We start from the raw sequence: 19826 nt of genomic DNA on the forward strand, positions 1-19826 counted from the left end.
TTTTATTATTTTTGATGCAAAGTAATTGTCTCAATTTTGGCTGTTGATAAAATTATTTATAAATAAAGTTGTTGCTGATAATGGTGATTTCAGAAATAAAATATTACATCCTTTAGTAAAAAATCTCATGCACATTAATAATTTAAGGACATTTATATATGACGGAATGATTTGTGATTAAACTACAGGTCTAATTTTGTAGATAACGTAGAATCCTGCTGTATGTATATCATTTTTGTTTTTTTTTGGTAGGGGGATTTCTTAAATTATATGATATAATTCTCTGCCATAAAGATTGGCTCACCTGATCTAAAACCTGACGTTTGTTTAGGAAAGGAAAATTCTAGACAGTCAATTATATTCTAAAAATAACACTTGTTTTTTGACTTACATAAGAGAAATAAAAATATTTAAAAAAATGTACTGTTTAATCTGTGTCCATATTTTTTAATTTTAATTTTTCTTTATCTCTGGCTATGTTTTTTTCTTTTTGTTTTTTCTTTTAAACATTCTCTCTCTCCTCCGGTTTTTGTTCTAAATAAAAATGCTCAGCTTTTCCCAGCAGGCTTTATAGCACACAGCTGCTACCTTTCAGGAGCGGCCCTGATACATGAGGCTGATGCAGGGAAGGATGTTGATTACAGGAGGAAGGATCTGAATTAAAGGGGAGGGAGGCTGGGGGAAGATGCTAGTGGCTTCAGGGAGGAGCGATGCGCTGAAAGCCAGCAGCACCGTCTCCTGATGCTTCAGTCCAGCCTGTGAGTGAGGAGCAGAGAGCTGCAGCTGCTGTAACTCCAGGAGGAGCTGCGAGGAGGCCCGTCAGAGGGAGGTAGGATGCTACAATCTCTGGACTCTATAGAAACAACACAGGCCCATATGTTCTATGATACAGCTGTTTAAACCATGAGCTAATGTGGGATTATTCATGAAAATTAGGTTGAAATGAAACAAGATTCCCTACAGACTCCATAGGGATCAGTGTACATATTATTATGTAGTTGAATGTTTATATAAAAAAGTTATATTGTCTGATTTTATGGCTAAAATTGCACAGTAGATCCACACCTTTTTCTGAATAATTCATGCAAGTACAAGGGCTGAATGATAATATAGGATGTACTCTCTTTAATTAAAATTTGTCAGATCTCAGGAGGACATTTAACTGCGTTTGCCTTAATTAGAGGCTCCTAAATTGGAGGAGCTGACGCCCCACCCAGCCACAACTGGAACCTGGTGTTTAACTCTGTGTGGGGTCACTGAGCTACACCCCAAAAGTAAACTTCAAAAGCGTCTGCAGGGCAGGCATCAGTGCTCCCCTGAAATTAAACTCAACTATTAGGAGAAATGAGCAGCTTCTGTTACAGTCAGTGGTACTGTGGTTTTGAGATTATTTTTATGTTGCAGTTTGTGAAATTTGTCACGTTTCATTAATGACAAATTCTTCCCTCAGAGAAGATGGTTCTGCAGAATCTAATGAGCAAACAAATCTATTCTCTCTGTTGGTCTCACTTTAAAAAATAAATAAGACAGGGTGTTGCATGTGTGTCCCAAGCAGTTTACCCACAGTGAAACGGAAGTTATTGCAGTAGAAAATTAGGATAATGGTTTTTTTTGAGCAGTGAAGCTTTTTCAGTGTTTGTTTGGAGAAGGATGGAGCCAAACGGAGGACAATTAGGCAGTATGTAGGAAAAGCTGTAAAAAAGGCTATAAAAGTCTTGAGGCTGGGGCGGAGGTTCCCTTTCTAGTTGGTACCTTGGAAAGGCTTAGAGCAGGGGTCAACAACAATTTCCAATCTAAGGACCCCCAAACTGATGGCGAGACCCCCTAATTATATATATAGTATAAAATTGCATTATATCAACCTGGTCCTATAGTCACTCTATTACAGATGTAGTCATGTAATGAAAGTAATTTCTCCCTGGGATTATTAAAGTATTTCTGATTCTGATTCCTGGTTGATGGGACAGGTGTTGTGAATGAAACGGGGTCCAGCTTGAAAGAGCTCCTGTGTGTCGCTGAATGTGTGCATTGATGACTGAAAGACATCTTCTGCCTCCATTTATCTGTTTACTACAGTCTGTTGAATTCATGTTAATGTGGATTTAAGGACATTTCAATTAGTGTAAAAAATTGCAGAGGGGAATATAAAAAAAAATTCCAATCAACCAAAACTTTCATGACCCCCATGCAAATGCTCTCCAAATCCAGTCTGACTGATCATGAGATGTTTCAGAGAATCGCACAAAAGACGTCGCCCTCTAGCAGCTGTAATTTTAACAAAATGTGGTTCTACAAAGTACTGAATCAGGGAGATTGAATACAACCCTGTCAGGTTTTTATTTACTATCCTTCCAAAAGCAGGCTTTATTTTCCTTCTACTTCCTCACTCTGAACTACTTTGTGTTTAGATTGTCATGTAAAATCCCCAAAACATTTAACAAAGCTTGTGGTTAAAGAATGTTTAAACATTCAGGGGTTAAGAAAAAGAAACTCTTATAAGGCGACAGAAAAATATTTGTTATTAAACTTACACATTGTTAAAAAACAAAATTAAACAATTTATTTATTTTAAAATTTTTCTAGAATGCATCATATTTGTAAGCGAGAGTTTTACGGGACACCTTAATAACATTTGGGTTGGGGGAACGGGGGGTCTCGTAAACTTCTCCGTTTAGTTTTTCTTTTAATCCTTTTCTTCAAGTTCTTTCAGTCAGGCTTCTGTTCACCACAGTACAGAGACTGTCCTCGTCAAAATGTTCAATGACATCTGTATAAATGCCTGCTGTTGCAGAACCACAGTCCAGGTATTATTAGTGCAGCATTTAACACTAATGACAACCCCAATTTATTAGAGTGACTTAAAAACTGGCTCTGTCTTTCTGGTAGAGCAGTGGACTGGTTTAAATCCCTCTTGAAGAAAAAGGACTTTTATGTCAGAAGGTAACCTTTCATCAGAGACCACAAAAATAAGACGTGGCGTCCCCCAAGGGTCCATTTTAGGCCCCTTCTATTCAATTTTTACATGCCCTCCTCAACAACAACATTAAGTTGCCATATCTATGCAGACGACACACAGCTGTAGAACACAATGTCACCAGGTGATTATGAACCTATTCAAGCTTTGGGTAAATGCAGAGAAGAATCTCGGTTGGAAAGTACTCTCCAGTTCCCCTCCAGTGGAACCACCAGGCTGCCAATCCAGCGTCACTGTGTCAGTCAACACAGCCTGAAAACATCCACAGCTCTAAGGTACTCAGTGCGGACCGCGTCCAACCCTGAGGAGTTTTTCGACCACCTCAGTTATTTCAGCCTGGGTGATGAAAGAATCCGACCCCGAGCACCACGCCTCTTCTTTTGCCATCAAAGCAGGACAAAACCACACTTCCCAGAATATTTAGTTTTAATTAGATAAATGCACACAGGATTACTGTATTCTGCCTGTTTATTGTTGTATCGTAAAGGCTTTCCAAAGATCAGATAGAAGTGTGCAGAAATCGGGCGTGCTTCAGTGGCACAGTGGTTAGCGAGCACGACCCAAGTATGGAGGCCTTAAGGGCTGGTTATACTTCCGCACCAGTGTGTCGCAGTGAGCTTGTTGCAGAGCTTGTGCACTATGTTATCCCATGCCACAATGCAAGAGGGACAATCATGAACTAGCTGTGGGTCTAGATACGGCTGAGGAGGTGAGGAAGTGGGGGCAAGTTTGTGCGACAACGGAGGGAAATGAGGGCAAAAAAGAGCGGGGATCCAGCTGGGAAAATGGTCCCAGCGTTCTTGCACCCCATGCTCCTCTAGCTGGTCCATGTTCACGAGTCGTTTTCCACAATGGTGGTCATACAAACAAAAAAAGCCGGTAAGGTACCAAACAGGAAATAAGCATAGAGTAGAGCGGATATGGATTTGACAAATCAGAGGCCTCCTGTCTGCGGTCACCTACAATTTTGGAGAGGTGCACCAGAATCTCTGCGGAAGGGGGGGGCACATTTGCACTCACGCAGACGACCTAGTTTCTGAGCATAAATCAGCCTTTAGTCCTTGACGCGGCTGACCTGGGTTCCAATTAGTGTTGCGTCAATGCCAATTGTTGGCTCCAATACTGATACCTGGCTGTGCAGTATTGGCCGATATAGATACCATTTGTTTGAAATTGATGTGTGTGTATATATGAAGAACTGCATACCACTTGGATGTAAAATAATTGCCATCATGGCCTTTTCAAGCTGCTCTCTACCAGAAATATAAAGTGAATCCAGCAGAACTTGTTAATGACTACCTGGAATGGGTGACAATAGTGGAATAAATTTTCGGCTCTCAAAATGGTATCGTGCCCTATTTGTTGATGCTCGCCAGTAAAGATACCACCATTTTAGCGCTGGATCGGGGCCCCAACCGATACTGGTATCGATATCGGTGCAACACTAGTTCCAATCTGGCCTGTGGTTTATTGCCGCATGTCTCTCCCCCTCTCTCATACCCCCAAAAAAGGAGCCACTAGTGCTGTAACCCCGCCCACCACAACAATACAATATAAAAGGAGCTTTTTAATTTTTAAGACTACTCCTTTTGAGAGATATTTTTTGTCATTTCATTATGGCAAGAAACATCTTAGTTGAATAAAGATGTAATTCCAGCTCTTTGAGGAGGATGAATCATTTTGGCTTCGACTTTTAATCCTGTTGATGGGATTTCTTTTTAGCAGATCTTACGGCTGTTAACCTTTTATAATTATGCCACAGACCTATTTATTCATATGTACTTTATAATGATGTTTAGTTTTAAATTTTTTGCTTTTACCTGCTTTTTAACTGTAGCACTTTGAGATTTTTCTTATATGTAAAGCATTAAATGATACATGCATACATACATACATACATACATACATACATACATACATACATGTGCATTAAAAATAACATTATTATTATCATTTTATATTTATATGGGAAAGCAGAATAACAAAAGTATTTTCTTATCTCATGAATTTAATGTATTTTTTCACAATTCCATGTTTTTTCTACTGCCCTGGCCTCTATAAAACAAAATTAGGACAATAATAGGGCATCATGTATCTCCATCGTCATTAAGACGTTTACACTATTATCCCAGTCGGACCGTAAAATGGAAATTAGACATCGAATTGATCTTCCATCTGCCTTACATCTTCACTCTGCATGCCCATATGAGAACCGGAGCCTCATTGCCCTGAGACGGCCGTCTAATTTACAGTGGATGATAGTGGCAGAGATGCTGGAAGAGGAAAGGGTTCTGCGAGCAGCAACGGGAGGAAAGATGTAAAAGAGAAGAGAGGGTGAAATGTGGCTCAGAGCTCCAGTGTGTTTCACCTTTTCTTCTTTGCACCTTGGGTTCACCTCTGCTTCTGAATGAGCTAAAATCCAGCGCCACTGCTCTTGCGATTAGGACCAGTAACTGTGCTGCTGTTATTAATGCCTCTATTCTCACTCAGCCAAGCTGTTTGATTTCCCACTTCCTGTTGTTGGTGCTGGTAATTTCTGCTGATCCATCCACCCATCTCTTTTCTGAATTGCTTCTAGTCTCCTTCCCTTCGCTATAAACATACAAATGAATTAATAAAAAAATCAATGGGTACACTTGTATATGTATGAGTGTTCTTCATTGGTAATCTGATCTGAGCCTTGAACATAATTATTTTGGCCTAAATAAGATTGTTCAGACTAAAATATAAACATATGTGTCTAAAGATGGATGGCTTGAAGTGTCTGGTTTATACAGGGCAGGGCCTCCTCTTGCCTAACTTATTTCTAGTACTCTCTTTGACGATGAGAGATGCAACGATGCAAACATGAAAATTAGTGGCCGGCAAGAGCACCATGTTATTACCAAGACTAAATATAGAGTAGGGAAAAAGAAGAACCGTGGTTCTCCCAGAGAGTAAAACACAGCCCTGAAAACAACCGGTGGACTTCAGAAATAGCCTGGACATGCTCAGCCGGCCAGCTTTTACATTACAACAGCCAGTTTCCATGTGGGATTTTCTTTTTTTTCGCACAGTTTTCCAACACCACCCATCCCCGCAGAGGTTCTGGTGAAACAATATGGGAGTCTGTAAACCAGAGAGGACTTTTTTTGCTCCAGAGATGTGTTACCATCCCACTCAATGTCCATATAATGAGAAATCACACTGAAGACCCACTTTTCATAAAGCATAAATCAAAAACAGAATAATTCAATTCAATTCAGTTTATTTATATAGCGCCAAATTCACAACACATGTCATCTCAAGGCACTTTACAGTTCAACCAGATCATACAGTCAAATTGATACAAAGTTTTCTATCTAAGGAAAACCAGTTGATTGCATTGACTCATTGACTCAAATATAATCCCTCACACTAAGCATGCTTGCAGCGACAGTGGAGAGGAAAAACTCCCTTTTAACAGGAAGGAACCTCCAGCAGAACCAGGCTCAGTGTGAGCAGCCATCTGCCGAGGCTGACTGGGGTTCAAGGAGACAGAAGCAGAGACGCAAAAAGCAGCATAAATAATAATAATAATAATAATAAACAATAAACAAATAATTATAACAAACATAAAAATAAACAAAGAATTTGTACGAAATTATTACACAGATAAAAACACAAGACGTTGCAGGAAAGCCTACATACCTACAGTAAAATGTATCCAAATAAAGCAATAAAACATGATATGACAAAGAAATATTTTTTCAAACTGCAATAAAATTCACAGATTAAAAAAGATTTTTTCTTACAGCCTATTAGACAATGGTTTGATAGGTAGTTCAGTTTGTATATCTGCAGAAGCCTCAAGTTTATAGGGTTGTCTGAGGTTTGGCAGATTAAAGGAGTCTGTCCATTACTTGCTTTATAGGTCAACAGTAAAACATTAAAACCAAACCTTAATTGCAGACGAAGCCTGTAAAGTTCAACAAACACAATAAAAGTTCAAATTTAGGCTCTTAGACTAACAGCTACCGTTAAAAGGACGCTTGACAAATAGCAACATGGAAAGAAATGACGATGTTCTGGTTGTGTCATACAAATTTAGTTTTTTTTTTCTATATTTGTTCTTTTCTATATTTTTTCCAACGGAAAATATCATTTAAATTCTCTTTTCATTTTCACACATATTGATTTTATTAATATTACCCATATTTATTGGTGTCTAATTTATTGGTGCTACCTTATTATTTTAGTTTAATAACAAACCAAACAAAAACATTTGTTGTTTTAGCTTTGCCACAGGGGTACTATATTGTCTTAAAAAGTTATAAACAGAAATGATCACTTTTTTTTGTTTTTGGTAAAACTGTCTAAAAAAGCCTTTCATTTTGAAATCTATTGATGTGTTAAATGCAGTTAAAAGCTGTTCTGTTATAATTTGGAGCAAGTTTACCTGTTACCTAGTCTGATGTTCAGCTTTTTTATTTAAGCAAATTGTATTGGAAAGTTATGCTAAACAAAGTTACATTTCCTATAGTTTTTTTATGGCTGCCAACAAACGCTGTCTCATCTTAAATGATAAATAAATATGAAATATTCAGTCAGTGGGATGATTGTAAAGATAAAATGTATTGGCCCTTATTTATAAATTCTACAACAGAGTGGGACTAACAAAAAACATCCTCCTATCTGATATTTATGTGATGCAACATGTTGAGAAAATGTTACCAGGCACTGATATTTAGGTTTGTGTCCGACTGGATTATTCTAAAAGGAAAAAACCCTGAATGTTTCTTAGAACCCCCAGTAAGAAAGTTTAGAGCAATGAGTGTTTTATTATTAAGCATAAGTCAAACCCCAGTATGAGTGAGCCATCCTAAAATGTCCTGCCAAATTACTAAAAAAACTTAATTTAATATTGAATTATGGTCAAAAAGGTGGATTTTTGGTTAAGGTCTCTAACTGGTGGTTTATCAACCATCAGTCAATCATCCCGGTTTTAACTGGAACAGCATAATACCCCTAATATCGGCCAGCAGTAATGTTTGTTTAACCCTAGAAGTAAATGAATAAACCTGTAAAGATATGACCTATTAAGAGAAACGCATCAGTGAAAAGCGAAGCTTTTCTAATGGGCTGCATTGGGCTGTTAATATTTAATATCCAATGAACATGTAAGGATCTTGGTTCTGTTAAGTTTTCTTTTGAGTGTTCCGTTTCACTTTGGTCCATCTTTTTCTTTGTTTTCTAGTTTTATTGGTCTAATTCCTATTTTGTTGTGTTTTCTGGATATATGTGAGTTCTTAGGTTATTCCTGCTTACCCTCTGCTGCCCTCTTGTGTTGGTCGCCTTTTCCCTAGCTCCTTCTAGAATCCTCTGTTCACACCTGCTCCCAATCAGCTCATTAGTCCTGTCTGTGTTCTGTCTCCTATATATACTCTCCCTCTGCAGTTCCTCGGTGCTGGTATTTCGTCTTTCCCCGTCTTTACCTTTTGAGAACTCCATTAAAACTACAAAAACGCACTTCTGCCTCTGGGACCTCAAAACCTCAACCAAACCCTTACAGAACATGAATCAACATTGATTCCTTCACTTTGATTCAATATAAAGTCAACACAAATGTACGTTCAGATCAACATTTAGATGATGGTTGAATCGAACATTGATATAGTATAATTTATGTCACTGATTGCTTTTTGTTTGATTTTATTTAAATATAAGGCTTTAACATAGGTTTGATATTTCTTCTAATCCATATTTCAATTACTTTCATTCACAATGTTGCTATAGAGCAAAATGTTTTGAATCCTCTTGTTACTTACATAACACGGCCTGAATTGGCGCCACTGCCTATTTTTTTCCACTGATATATTTTCCAAAGAACTGATTATGGGTTAACTGATATGTCCAGGGACTCTCTAGGACCCGGCCCTTCATGGTTTTATTTTACCTTTTTCCTGCATGTAACAAGGCCATCTTGGGACTATCCCAGAGGAGATTTATTTTGATGCATTTCAGTGCTGAAAACAATGCTCCTCAAACCATTACAGAGGCTTTTAAAGGCATGAAAGCCCCTTTAGATGTGAAACAATAGAAATCCACAACACTAGAGTGCACTCTCATGTCATTACCTTAAAACGTTTTAGTTGCTCACGTTCAGCTTCTCTCTAAAGGCATTTGGAGACTTGTGTGAGTCAAAACAGCAGCTTGTTTGGGTGGCATCTAAGGTGTCATAAAGCAACCAGAATCAAAACTGCTTCAATGACACTAATTTATAAAAGAAAAGGGAAGTTTAATTATTTCATAGAAGCATATGAAGACTGGTTCACTTCCAAACACACTAATATAGTTTTTCATTGGAAATTGGACATTTTAGCGATTTTATAAACATAAAACAATTACGATTAACCTGCTAAAATATATTAAAATGCAAATTAAGATTCACCGTTTCGGCTCATGGTATTATATAGGTAGCTGACTAGATAGATTTAGTTAATTATATACATTCTAGTTGGTGGGAAGATTTTCTATCTAGTCTCCAGTCACTGACTTGCAGAATTAGCTTATTGAGGATGAGCGTGAAGCTACAAGCTTTTACATTGTACCATTATCTTTGCAGCAATCTGTCATACCCACCATTCGTATAGCAACAACAGAGGGGAAATTTCAGTTTGGCGGGGAAAAAAACGTTCAGCAGAACCAGTGAAATGAATGAATCCTCATCTGAGAAGACAGAGCAGACACACTAATGGATCAAAGAAAAACTGATCAAGAGTACTTTCTATGTGAGTGAAAAGAAAAAAGGTAATGGCAATAGTAGCTTCTTCAGTGGTTTCATCTAGGAAAGAAACATGCGTAGGGGACCAGATGAGCCCCAAGCAAGTAAGATTATAAGAGAGCAGATACAGCTAGTCACAGCGAGAAAAAAGTAAAATTAGTCCAAATAACGCAAAATTGGAGAGTAGTAGAATATCGTAGCAGAGGAAGATAAAGTGTTCCTTATGTCCTCCAGCAGCCTAAGCCTATAGCAGCATAACTATAGACAGAGCTCAAGAAAACCGACACAACCGAAAACAATACATTTTATCAAAAAAGAAATGTTTTAGGCCTAGTCTTAAAAGTAGACAGGGTGACTGCCTCGCTGACTAAAACTGGTTGGTTCCACAGGAGAGGAGCCTGATAACTAAAAGATCTGCCTCTTATTCTACTTTTAGAAGCTCTAAGAACCTGCATTGTAGAAGAGAACAAGAATTTTCTTTTATTTTCCTCAGAACTCTGACTTCAGCGTGAAGGCCATTTTAACTAAGTTTTGTAGACTTCCTGATTATAAAGAATTACACTAATCCAGCCTTGAAGAAACAAATGGACGCAAAACCCCTCACACCCCATATTTTAATCCTCTTGTCTCTCCCTGTGTCTCTGCAGCTTAATACTCTACTCTGGGTGGACATAGCAAGCATCCATGGCATCACCAGCGCTTGGGAATGCTGAAGAATCTTCCCCTCAAAATCTCAACTCAGGAATGGAAAATGGTTCAGTTTTTGGCACAAACAAAACCTGCCCTGTCCACGCCTCTGCTGGAGAGGAAGCGAAGAGGAGTTTTCGGAAAGGCATCCCTCGCCATAACGACTACGTGAAGATCTCTGTGCCGGAGTCCAAAGTCAACCGTCTTCCCACGGAGTGGTGGAAAACAATTATCGCGTTCTTTTATGCAGTTTTTAACTTGGTTTTGACCACAGTCGTCATTACAGTCGTGCACGAGCGTGTCCCTCCCAAAGAGAGCAGCCCTCCTCTTCCTGATAAGTTCTTCGACTACATCGACAGAGTCAAATGGGCTTTTACAGTGACAGAAATCAATGGGATGGTGCTGGTGGCCATTTGGTTGATCCAGCTCTTCTTCTTTAAATACAAGTGAGAACCTCCTCTGCTACCTAAAGGGTAGAAAGCTGTTCTTATTTAGAAAAATACAGATACTGAGAAATAAGATTATTCATACCCCTTTAGTAAAAATTTATAAACTATATAAAGAATTTTGTTTCAGTCCAAAATTATACTGCCATCTCAAAGGATTCATTCTAACAAAAAATGATGTTAAAATGTAACCATTTTGTTGGCTTTTCAGAAGTCAATCTTTTCTTAAACCCATTTATCAACTTTTCTTGAAGTTTCTACTGATATTTTGATGCTTTACTTCTCATAATGTGCTGCAAGTCTTTAAATGGGAAAGGCCTCCTTCCCATCATAGTAGCTCTATCCACACACATTGTCTGTGGAGGACATGTTTAATCTGTGAAATCATTCAATGCCTTCTTTAAAAGGCTGTGATGCAAGATGCATTCAGACAGGTTCTGACCATTAAGTCTCATAAAATTCAAAAAGGTTTCGTGTTTAATGTTTCCTCTGAATGAAGGGAATATCTGAAAATAAGTGGGGTGAGCGAAAGATTAGGGTGATGGCAACAAGGCCTTCCAACCACCAAACCACCAAAAAAGATAGATAATATTTAAAAACAGTGAAAACCTGCTAAAACTATCTTGATATTACATTTGGATTGTCCAGTAATATATGATGGTCCTCAAACTTCTTCAAACTTTGACAACTTTCCTTTTTTAAAGCAGAGGTTTCCAAATTGGGGGTGTCAGACCCCCGGGTCTCAAGATCACTATAATGTAATCTCTAAGGGTTATGGAAAAATATATTTAATAAACGACTAAATGTGACTTATGTGTCATAAATAAATTGACCATAAAATAACATTTACTTATTTAACTTATACATGATTCAAATATTAAAAATACAGTTAAATTGTAAAATGAACAACTAAAGGAGTCATTAAAGAACTGAAAATATAGTTAAAATGATGTATTAAACTTAATTAGACATGACTTTAAAATGCATTTACTCAATAATTGATATCATTAATTCACTTCATATAGATAAATGAATATAGAGTGAAGTGATTATCTGTATTTTAAGGGGGTCACCAGTCTGCTGCATTGTTACTTTTGGGGTCTCAGGCTGAAATATATGGGAAACGCTCATCTAGAGCTTGTTAACATTTCAGGGAGAAACACTGTTTCACACCATTGCACCAACATGCAACTATGATTTATTTGTTTATTTTTCTAAATATCACAAGTATTCTTTTGGCTTCATATATATATATTTTTCACTAATTCCTCTCTTTGTAATCTTGTACTTTAGGTATATTCCTAATTCTGCAAGATTGAAACAGAGGATGTCGCCTTGCTGCTCTGCTTCTTCCAGATAACAGCAGTTATTTCTTTTACATGCATGAAGTTTTTTGTGAACACCATTCTAATAAATAGCAGACAAATTTAACTCCCAACACTTAAATTTTTTTTATTACTTTAAACCAACTTAAATAATTATTCTAAGCTCTAATTATGATATAATGTTAACTGATCTCTCTAATTTAATTTAGGTTAAAAAAAAGTTAATTGAAAAGACTGGAAAAGCTTATTTTTTCCGATGACTAAATAAATCACAAATTATTGACAATAGAGACATGATTGATTACACATGATGTATAGATAGTTGAACCTCTAGTCGTCATAAACAGCAGGGCAGACTTTATTATTGATTTTTATCCCGCTTCAAACCCCTAAAGTCCTCAGGAATTTTATAAATGCCTCCATTTGATATTTAGATCCTTATTACAAACCTGCTTTCTTATTTTGTTCATTGTTTTTTTTTAAACTTGGAGTAGACTTGAATAATTGTGACAGAAACCCTCCTCAGCGTGTCTCAAAGCTGGCCACATCCATTTTAAAATGGTCAGCTAATGAGGTCACCTGTTACCTTTGACATGAATTAGATGTTTACAGCTATAGGCAAATTATTGTTTCAGTAGAATTTTTGTATATAAGTGATGTCTTTCTCTAGGTTAAGTGAAATTAATGGTTTTAAATCAGAAATGCTCATTTTTAGTGTTGGAAAACACAATATTTAAATTCAACCAAATGATCGTCACTTCTTTCAGTGATGCTGCATCACTCGATAGTCAGCTGGGTTTTTCTTGTTGCAGGTCCATAGCATGCAGACGGTTCTTCTTCCTCATCGGCACCCTGTATCTGTATCGTTGTGTGACCATGTACGTCACCACCCTGCCTGTTCCTGGCATGCACATGAACTGTGCTCCAAAGGTGAGTGGAAACCAGAAAATCTACCTCCTGGGATCAATGGGAAGGAGATGGAAAGCGCTCTGGGTTTTGCTGCTCTAGGAGGATTGGAAGTTGGAGCTTAATATACATCTTCTGGAAGTTTGTATACTGTCAGAGAACATGGTCAATGCTGTTGGAGATGATCAAGAACTTCTGGGCAAACTAGAAGGATTTGAAAAAGTGACTGGTTATATATTTTTTTTTTTTATTAATTTAAATCAGTAAAACACAAGGATGTGTAAATAAAAAAATGAATAGCTGTCTTCATGGGTAGTTCTAAATACCACTATAGAACCGGTCCTGACCCCTATTACTGAAGCATTGAACTGACTAAAACCATGTATGATGACAGAAAAGGAATTATATTTTTTAATTTCATAGTTTATTTCAACAATAATTTAAAAGTGAAGGTTTCGAACTTTTAGTTTCAGTGGTATTGGGACAGGATCTCAGTTTTCAGATGCGATATCTGAGGTCTCCAGAACCGGGAATGGTGCTTTGGTTCTGCATCTCAGCTAATATATCAAATGATAAGCTTTATGCGCTCTTGTCTGTTTCATTCTTTTGTCCTGTGCCACCATTAAAAACTCTGCCCCCACCCTGGGAAATTTGTTGAAGAATCACCACTGCAGTGTTAAGCTCTGACAAGTTGTTAATAACAAGATGCCAGAGTTCTGATTATTCCTTCCTGTTAGGTTAAAAAATATAGGTTTGTAAAAGAGGAACTGAGTCCACACAGGAAAGAGTTTTTCAACAGCTCCTGCAGGAGAAGAGAGCCGCAACCCAACTTTGCAACTCTCTCCCGGAATGTTACCATCAGAACAAGAAACATTAAATTAAGGAAGTACTTTGCCAGATGTTCCAAAAAAGCAATTCATTTTCAATCTGTTTGCAGGGATCAAAGTATTTTCCGGCCAGAGGCCGGATTTCCGGCTCGTAGCGATTGCCTATGGGTAAAAAAAATAACTCGAAAATAAATTGATGGTAAATAAATAAAAATCGAAATCCCCCTTGGGTTTGTCAGCCGATGGTAGAAAAGGAGCGTTCTGAAACTAACAGTATTAGCCAATCAGAAGAACAGGGACGGGTCTTAGGAAAGTGTGTTCCTCCTCCTCTTGTTTCTTGCTCAAGTCACCAGATAGATTGTGATACAGTGTTGAAGTTCTACACGGAAAGTGCAGTTTACGTCTCCATTCAACGGAGAGACGTGTAGAGTCAAAAAATAAATAAATTAAACTTCTTTGGAGAGAAGGACGATAGAGGGAACAGAATTGCAATGCAGTTCATGAACTCCGGGGAAGATGTCATGACCATAGATAAAGGTCTCAAAAATAAATGGCGCTAGGCATGGCTGGAGGAGACAGGGCGAGATGGTAAGCCATTTATCAGCTGGAATAGAAAGTTAAGGGAACCAGCCTCTTGCGTCTGCACGCTATGCTCCAGGAACGCTTAGCAGCAAAACTGGATATCAACAGAAATGTGGTTCATGCAAGTGGTAGATATCAGACATGGGCAATGTGGAGTCAACAAGTCATCTCCATGTCATGTATTTAATCTACCCAGCCAATTAACCAGGTGAGTCTAATCTGCACAGGTTATTTCACGGTGAAGATTGGACTCACCTGCTTCAGTGGCTGGGTAGAACAAATACATGACATGGAGATGACTTGTTGACTCCATATTGCCCATGTCTGCTAGATATACAGTAGATGCAGTTTTGCCATCTCCTGGCTGTTCTTGGTATTAGATTTTTAAAAGTCAAATTTATTCTTCAATCATTCATGCAATCTCTGATCCCATGCCCCCATGGCATGGCTTTAGCATGAAGATGCTTTAGCAAGGTTTTCTGCTGAAGCAATTTGACAGTAGCAGTAAATCTTACTGATTCTGCTAATCAAGTGCTAATTCCCCCATTTTTTAACCTCTCTCCTATCCAGCTTCAGGGAGACACGCAGGCCAAGATCCAACGTGTTCTGCAGCTCATCTCAGGAGCCGGCCTCTCCATAACCAACTCCCACCTGCTGTGCGGAGACTTCCTCTACAGCGGACACACTGTGATGCTCACCCTCACTTACCTTTTCATCAAAGAGTGTGAGTACTTAAAGCAGGGTTGCTCTCAGAATAATTTATGAGATGTTTCAAGTTAATAATGAATGAATTGCATTGTGCACTTCCTTTCTGATCACCCATTGCTTTTAATGTTGTTATGCAACCTGCAAGATTGATGTATATTTATTTTGATTATTAATTATTCACAGCATCGAACCCTCTGGGTTGGTTAAAGTAACCTTTGCAGTAATATCTGGAAAAGTTGAAGATGTTTTTCTCTCTTTCTTTCCCTCTTCTGAAGACTCTCCAAAGTCCTTCTGGTGGTACCACCTCATGTGCTGGTTGTTGAGTGCTGCAGGGGTGCTCTGCATCCTGGTGGCACATGAGCACTACACTGTGGATGTAGTCGTGGCCTACTTCATCACTTCTCGTCTCTTCTGGTGGTACCACACCATGGCTAACTTACAGGTACGAAAATCTGAACAGAAATGCACATTTTAAACCCTTTGGGATTAATAATTGGTTGCCAAATGTTGTATTATTAACTTTTTTTAGACCAATGCTTCTCCTTCACCTGCAACAATATTGTAAGGTTCATTAGCTCCTTCTAGTGGTAACAGTGAAAACAACACACTGTTATAATGGTTCTAAAAATAAGCTATTTACATTTCTCAGCCATAAAGGGAGTATAGAATTGTGCTCTCTCTCTCTCTCTCTCTCTCTCTCTCTCTCTCTCTCTCTCTCTCTCTCTCTCTCTCTCTCTCTCTCTATATATATATATATATATATATATATATATATATATATATATATATATATATATATATATATATATATATATATATATATATACATATGTGTACATGTATATAAATGTACTCTTTATCAGACCACATTGTCACAAAATTTTGAAAATTTCTATTTAAAAAAAAAACCTGTCTTAAAATCTTTTTTTTTTTCATTATCTTCTGCAGGCCAGTTAGTTATACGTCAGCCTGAACACCTAAATTCAGCCAATCATATATCAACAAAACTCTCCTTCTCTTGCATGTTTCTGCTGTCCATAGCGTTCCTTGACTGTGTCGTTTCTAAGTCACCAATTTAGTGCTACTTGGTCCCAATAGAATTTCCCATTGGGAACCTGCTAGCACTAAGTTGCTAACTGGTTAGCAAGATGCTTCCGACTAACCGGCCACAACCAGACTTGCCTGCGAACCTTCCACCACAACAATCCCGCCCTCTTGATAAACGACCAATCACATTCACTTTATTCACTCGTGTAAAGTCGGGCACCACTCTGGAGAATTCGGAAATTACACGGTTGGAACAGCCACTTCCCTACGACTTTATGAATTTAACTGTGAAAAGAGAGGTCACACCAAAATATTGGGTGTTAAAAATTCAAAGTCGACCTATTTTACTCTAAATTGAGTATTTACAACTATACTGAGTGCAGAGGTGTCAAGTAACGAAGTACAAATACTTTGTTACTGTACTTAAGTACCCTTTTAGTTATCTATATACTTTACTCCATTACTTATTTTTCTTCCTACTTCTGACTTCTACTAATTACATTTTCATACAAGTATCTGTACTTTCTTTTCCTTTTTAAAACAAACGTTACTTGTTACTCTTGGCTTCGGTTTAACGTTTATAAATATTTATTTCACATCATGTGTGCCATCCAATACAGATCATTGATCTGTACTAATGATGAGTCATATAACGCAAACACTCACTGGTTAGCTAAAGGAAATCATCAGAAGCAAGCAGGTGTTCTTCAAATTGCAAACGTGAATTGTCTATGCCATACAATGCTGGATTCAGAAAAAGATGTTGAAATCTCTGAAAGGTTGGACACAGGCGAGAGTGTATCGGGAGACGGAGACCAACAAGACCTCCCTCATCCTTTGCCCTATCTCAAAGAATTTTTCAAAATAGTCAAAAAATTGAGCTTTCAGTTCATATAGTGGCATCGGGCTGTTTTTTTTTTAAAGGTTACTTTATACTTTTATACTTTAAATAGTTTTTGGAGCACATACTTTTTCACTTTTACTTGAGTAAAGAGGTCAATTTGATACTTCAACTTTTACCAGAATGCTTTTAAACTGCAGTATCTATACTTCTACTTAAGTAAAAAAATATGGTTAGTTTTGACACAGCTGACTGAGTGTAACCCTAAGTCTTGGACTTAATAGTGAGTAAAAAATTGACTTCCATGCAGTGTAACTTTCACTCTATATGGTGTTAATCACCTGCTAGTCTCTTAGAGGTCTTACTGATTTTAACACTTAAATGAATAAAACTAACCCTGAAAATTTGACACTGGCTATAGAGTAAATTTTACACTAATTTGGAGTGGGACCAAATGTTATCTGAAACAGAGTTATATTCAACTCTGTAGGTGTTAAAGTAATACTTTGTCTTTTACTGTAAACATCATTGATGGGGAAAATTTGTCTCAAGATATGATTGAGGTTGAATCATAACAATAATTAATTAATGTACTTTGTTTAAATGTGAAAACCAAAGTCTCAGCTGCGCAAATCTTCCTTTGGACAGTTTCTTACCTTAAGCCCAACTCTTTCAAGATTTCGAAAGTTTACCCCAAAAAAGAAATGTATTCCTCTGAGAAAATGAGTCATAATGCTTCACACTTCATCAAGATTAATATCAGAACATAAATCATATGAATTGTAAATGACGAAAGAAAAGAGGTGAAATATTTTTAACAAGAGTAAATAAAACACATTAAAGTTGTTATATAGTTATAAATAGTTAAATATTGCTGAAAAAGTAAAATAGACAAACATCAGTTTCAAGTAATAAAAGTTATGGGTTTCAATTATTAAAACTCTAATGTTATGTTAAAAAATGACAACAACTAATTAAACTGTAAATATTGGAATATAAACAATAAAATAAAAAAAGCTAAAGATCAGAGGGTGAACAATAAATACAATGAACTTGATCAAAAATAATAGCATGTTGGAAATGTATGAATAAAATATCGAATGGATAATAAGTGATAGACACTTATTAAATGACATCAGAGTGGAGCGTTTGAACGTGAAAAGCTTGAGAAATAACACCTTAATTAATTATATTTAATTAGAATGAGTAATTTTTTTACATCCTGGTGTTTATTACTATTATGTTTGACCTAATTTGTTGCTTAGCTTCCATTATTTTCAGTTTCTGTTTGACTGAGCGTAGCTACTTTATTACCTTGAGGGTTAATATGTGTATTAAACGTGTTTTGGTTTTATTTGGCTTTGACAGACTCTGAAGTGCTCGCCCAACAACTACCTCACCAACACCTGGTGGAACCCCATATTTAACTTCTTTGAGAGGAACGTCCAAACGTCGGTGCCGTGCTCCTACAGCTGGCCCATTACCTTCGCTTCTACCTGCCTCAAGAACCCCTGCAAGACCTACTCCATGGTGCAGAGCTCACGAGAAGAGTGACCGGACCTGCCGAGGCGGCAGTCAAGCAGCTCCTTAATCCTCCTTGGCACAAACCAAAAAGGCGTTGTAGGCATTTGTCTATGAAAAACCTAACCAGAAAAATAGTGACTTACAATAGATAGTGGGTTGATGCACGTGGGATTGTGGTTTACGTGGTTTTACTCCAGGTTGGCAGGTAAACAACATGTGGCAGGATTACTTGTTTCCTCTCCTGTTCTGGTTGCTCCATGTCAGCCTGACTGTCTGAATGGCTGCCATCCTGACTGGCTGCTTACCGCTGACAGACAGGAAGAAAACTACATGACCACCCACTTGCATGTTGATCTACCTTTAAACCCCAAATATCCATATCTTTAGCAAGATAAGAATTTAAACTAAGCAAGTTTATTCTAACTAACTAGAATTAGACAATAAATAGTGACTAAAGTCATCCAATAGGAAAATTCAAAAGTATAACAATATAGAGAAATAGCTCCTACAGCCGTATTGGTGGAAACAATTAACCGTAGCTCGAGGGAAAAAAAAGAAAATCTCTGTGATTTATTTATAACATGAAGTGCTGAAAAAATGTCTGTTTTTGAGAACAACATCTGTGTCTGATCTGTTGCTGTACTTGATCTGTGTCATCCATGCTAAGTATTTGAACTATCGGTGTATTTAAGCCACGAGGTGCCTTAGAGTGTTAACGTGTAGATACATCAAAGCTGCCATGATCTGTCTCGCAGTCTATTTTTATGTGCTTTGATATCATTTGTTTTGTATTCCTTTGAGCGGCCCGAGTACCTAAACTATAGCCTCAATATTGTATTGAAATAAAAGCAAACAGCTTTAAATGTGTGCTGGGTTTTTCTCATCAATCGGTTCACATTTAAGATAAAAAATTATTTAAGATGAGCCTATTCCCTCATTGTGTGCTTTAAGTACAGTCAGATTAAGGGCACATGCGTAATATGTACTGTTATTAATAGTTTATATAAAACACATGCATGTGAACTACTCTTCACTTGCATTTTAAATGTTTAATGTGTGCAGATTCAGTCACACCAGACCCCTTGCCACATGGTCCTTCTCTGCACACTTCGATTGCTTTTTATGTGCCTGTTGATTCTCTGGACCTTTTTCTGCTCCTTCGAGCCAACTTTTGTAACTTTTGAATCAAGCAGAGAAAGTAAACTGCCTGTGATTGG

General features: G+C 37.5%; 1 protein-coding gene across 1 annotated transcript; it reads left to right on the forward strand.

Annotated features, from left to right (window-relative positions):
* Positions 1-671: 671 nt before the first annotated feature.
* On the forward strand, positions 672-19476 carry sgms2a (sphingomyelin synthase 2a). The gene is made up of 6 exons (XM_038278563.1): positions 672-829; positions 10364-10849; positions 12987-13104; positions 15060-15213; positions 15473-15639; positions 18454-19476. Exons 2-6 carry the CDS (start codon positions 10401-10403, stop codon positions 18637-18639), a joined length of 1074 nt encoding a protein of 357 aa, XP_038134491.1. The 5' UTR covers positions 672-829; positions 10364-10400; the 3' UTR covers positions 18640-19476.
* The last annotated feature ends 350 nt before the right edge of the window (positions 19477-19826 follow it).

The sequence above is a fragment of the Cyprinodon tularosa genome, unplaced genomic scaffold, assembly GCF_016077235.1.
Source record: "Cyprinodon tularosa strain WSP-4 unplaced genomic scaffold, ASM1607723v1 ctg142, whole genome shotgun sequence".
Lineage (NCBI taxonomy): Eukaryota > Metazoa > Chordata > Actinopteri > Cyprinodontiformes > Cyprinodontidae > Cyprinodon > Cyprinodon tularosa.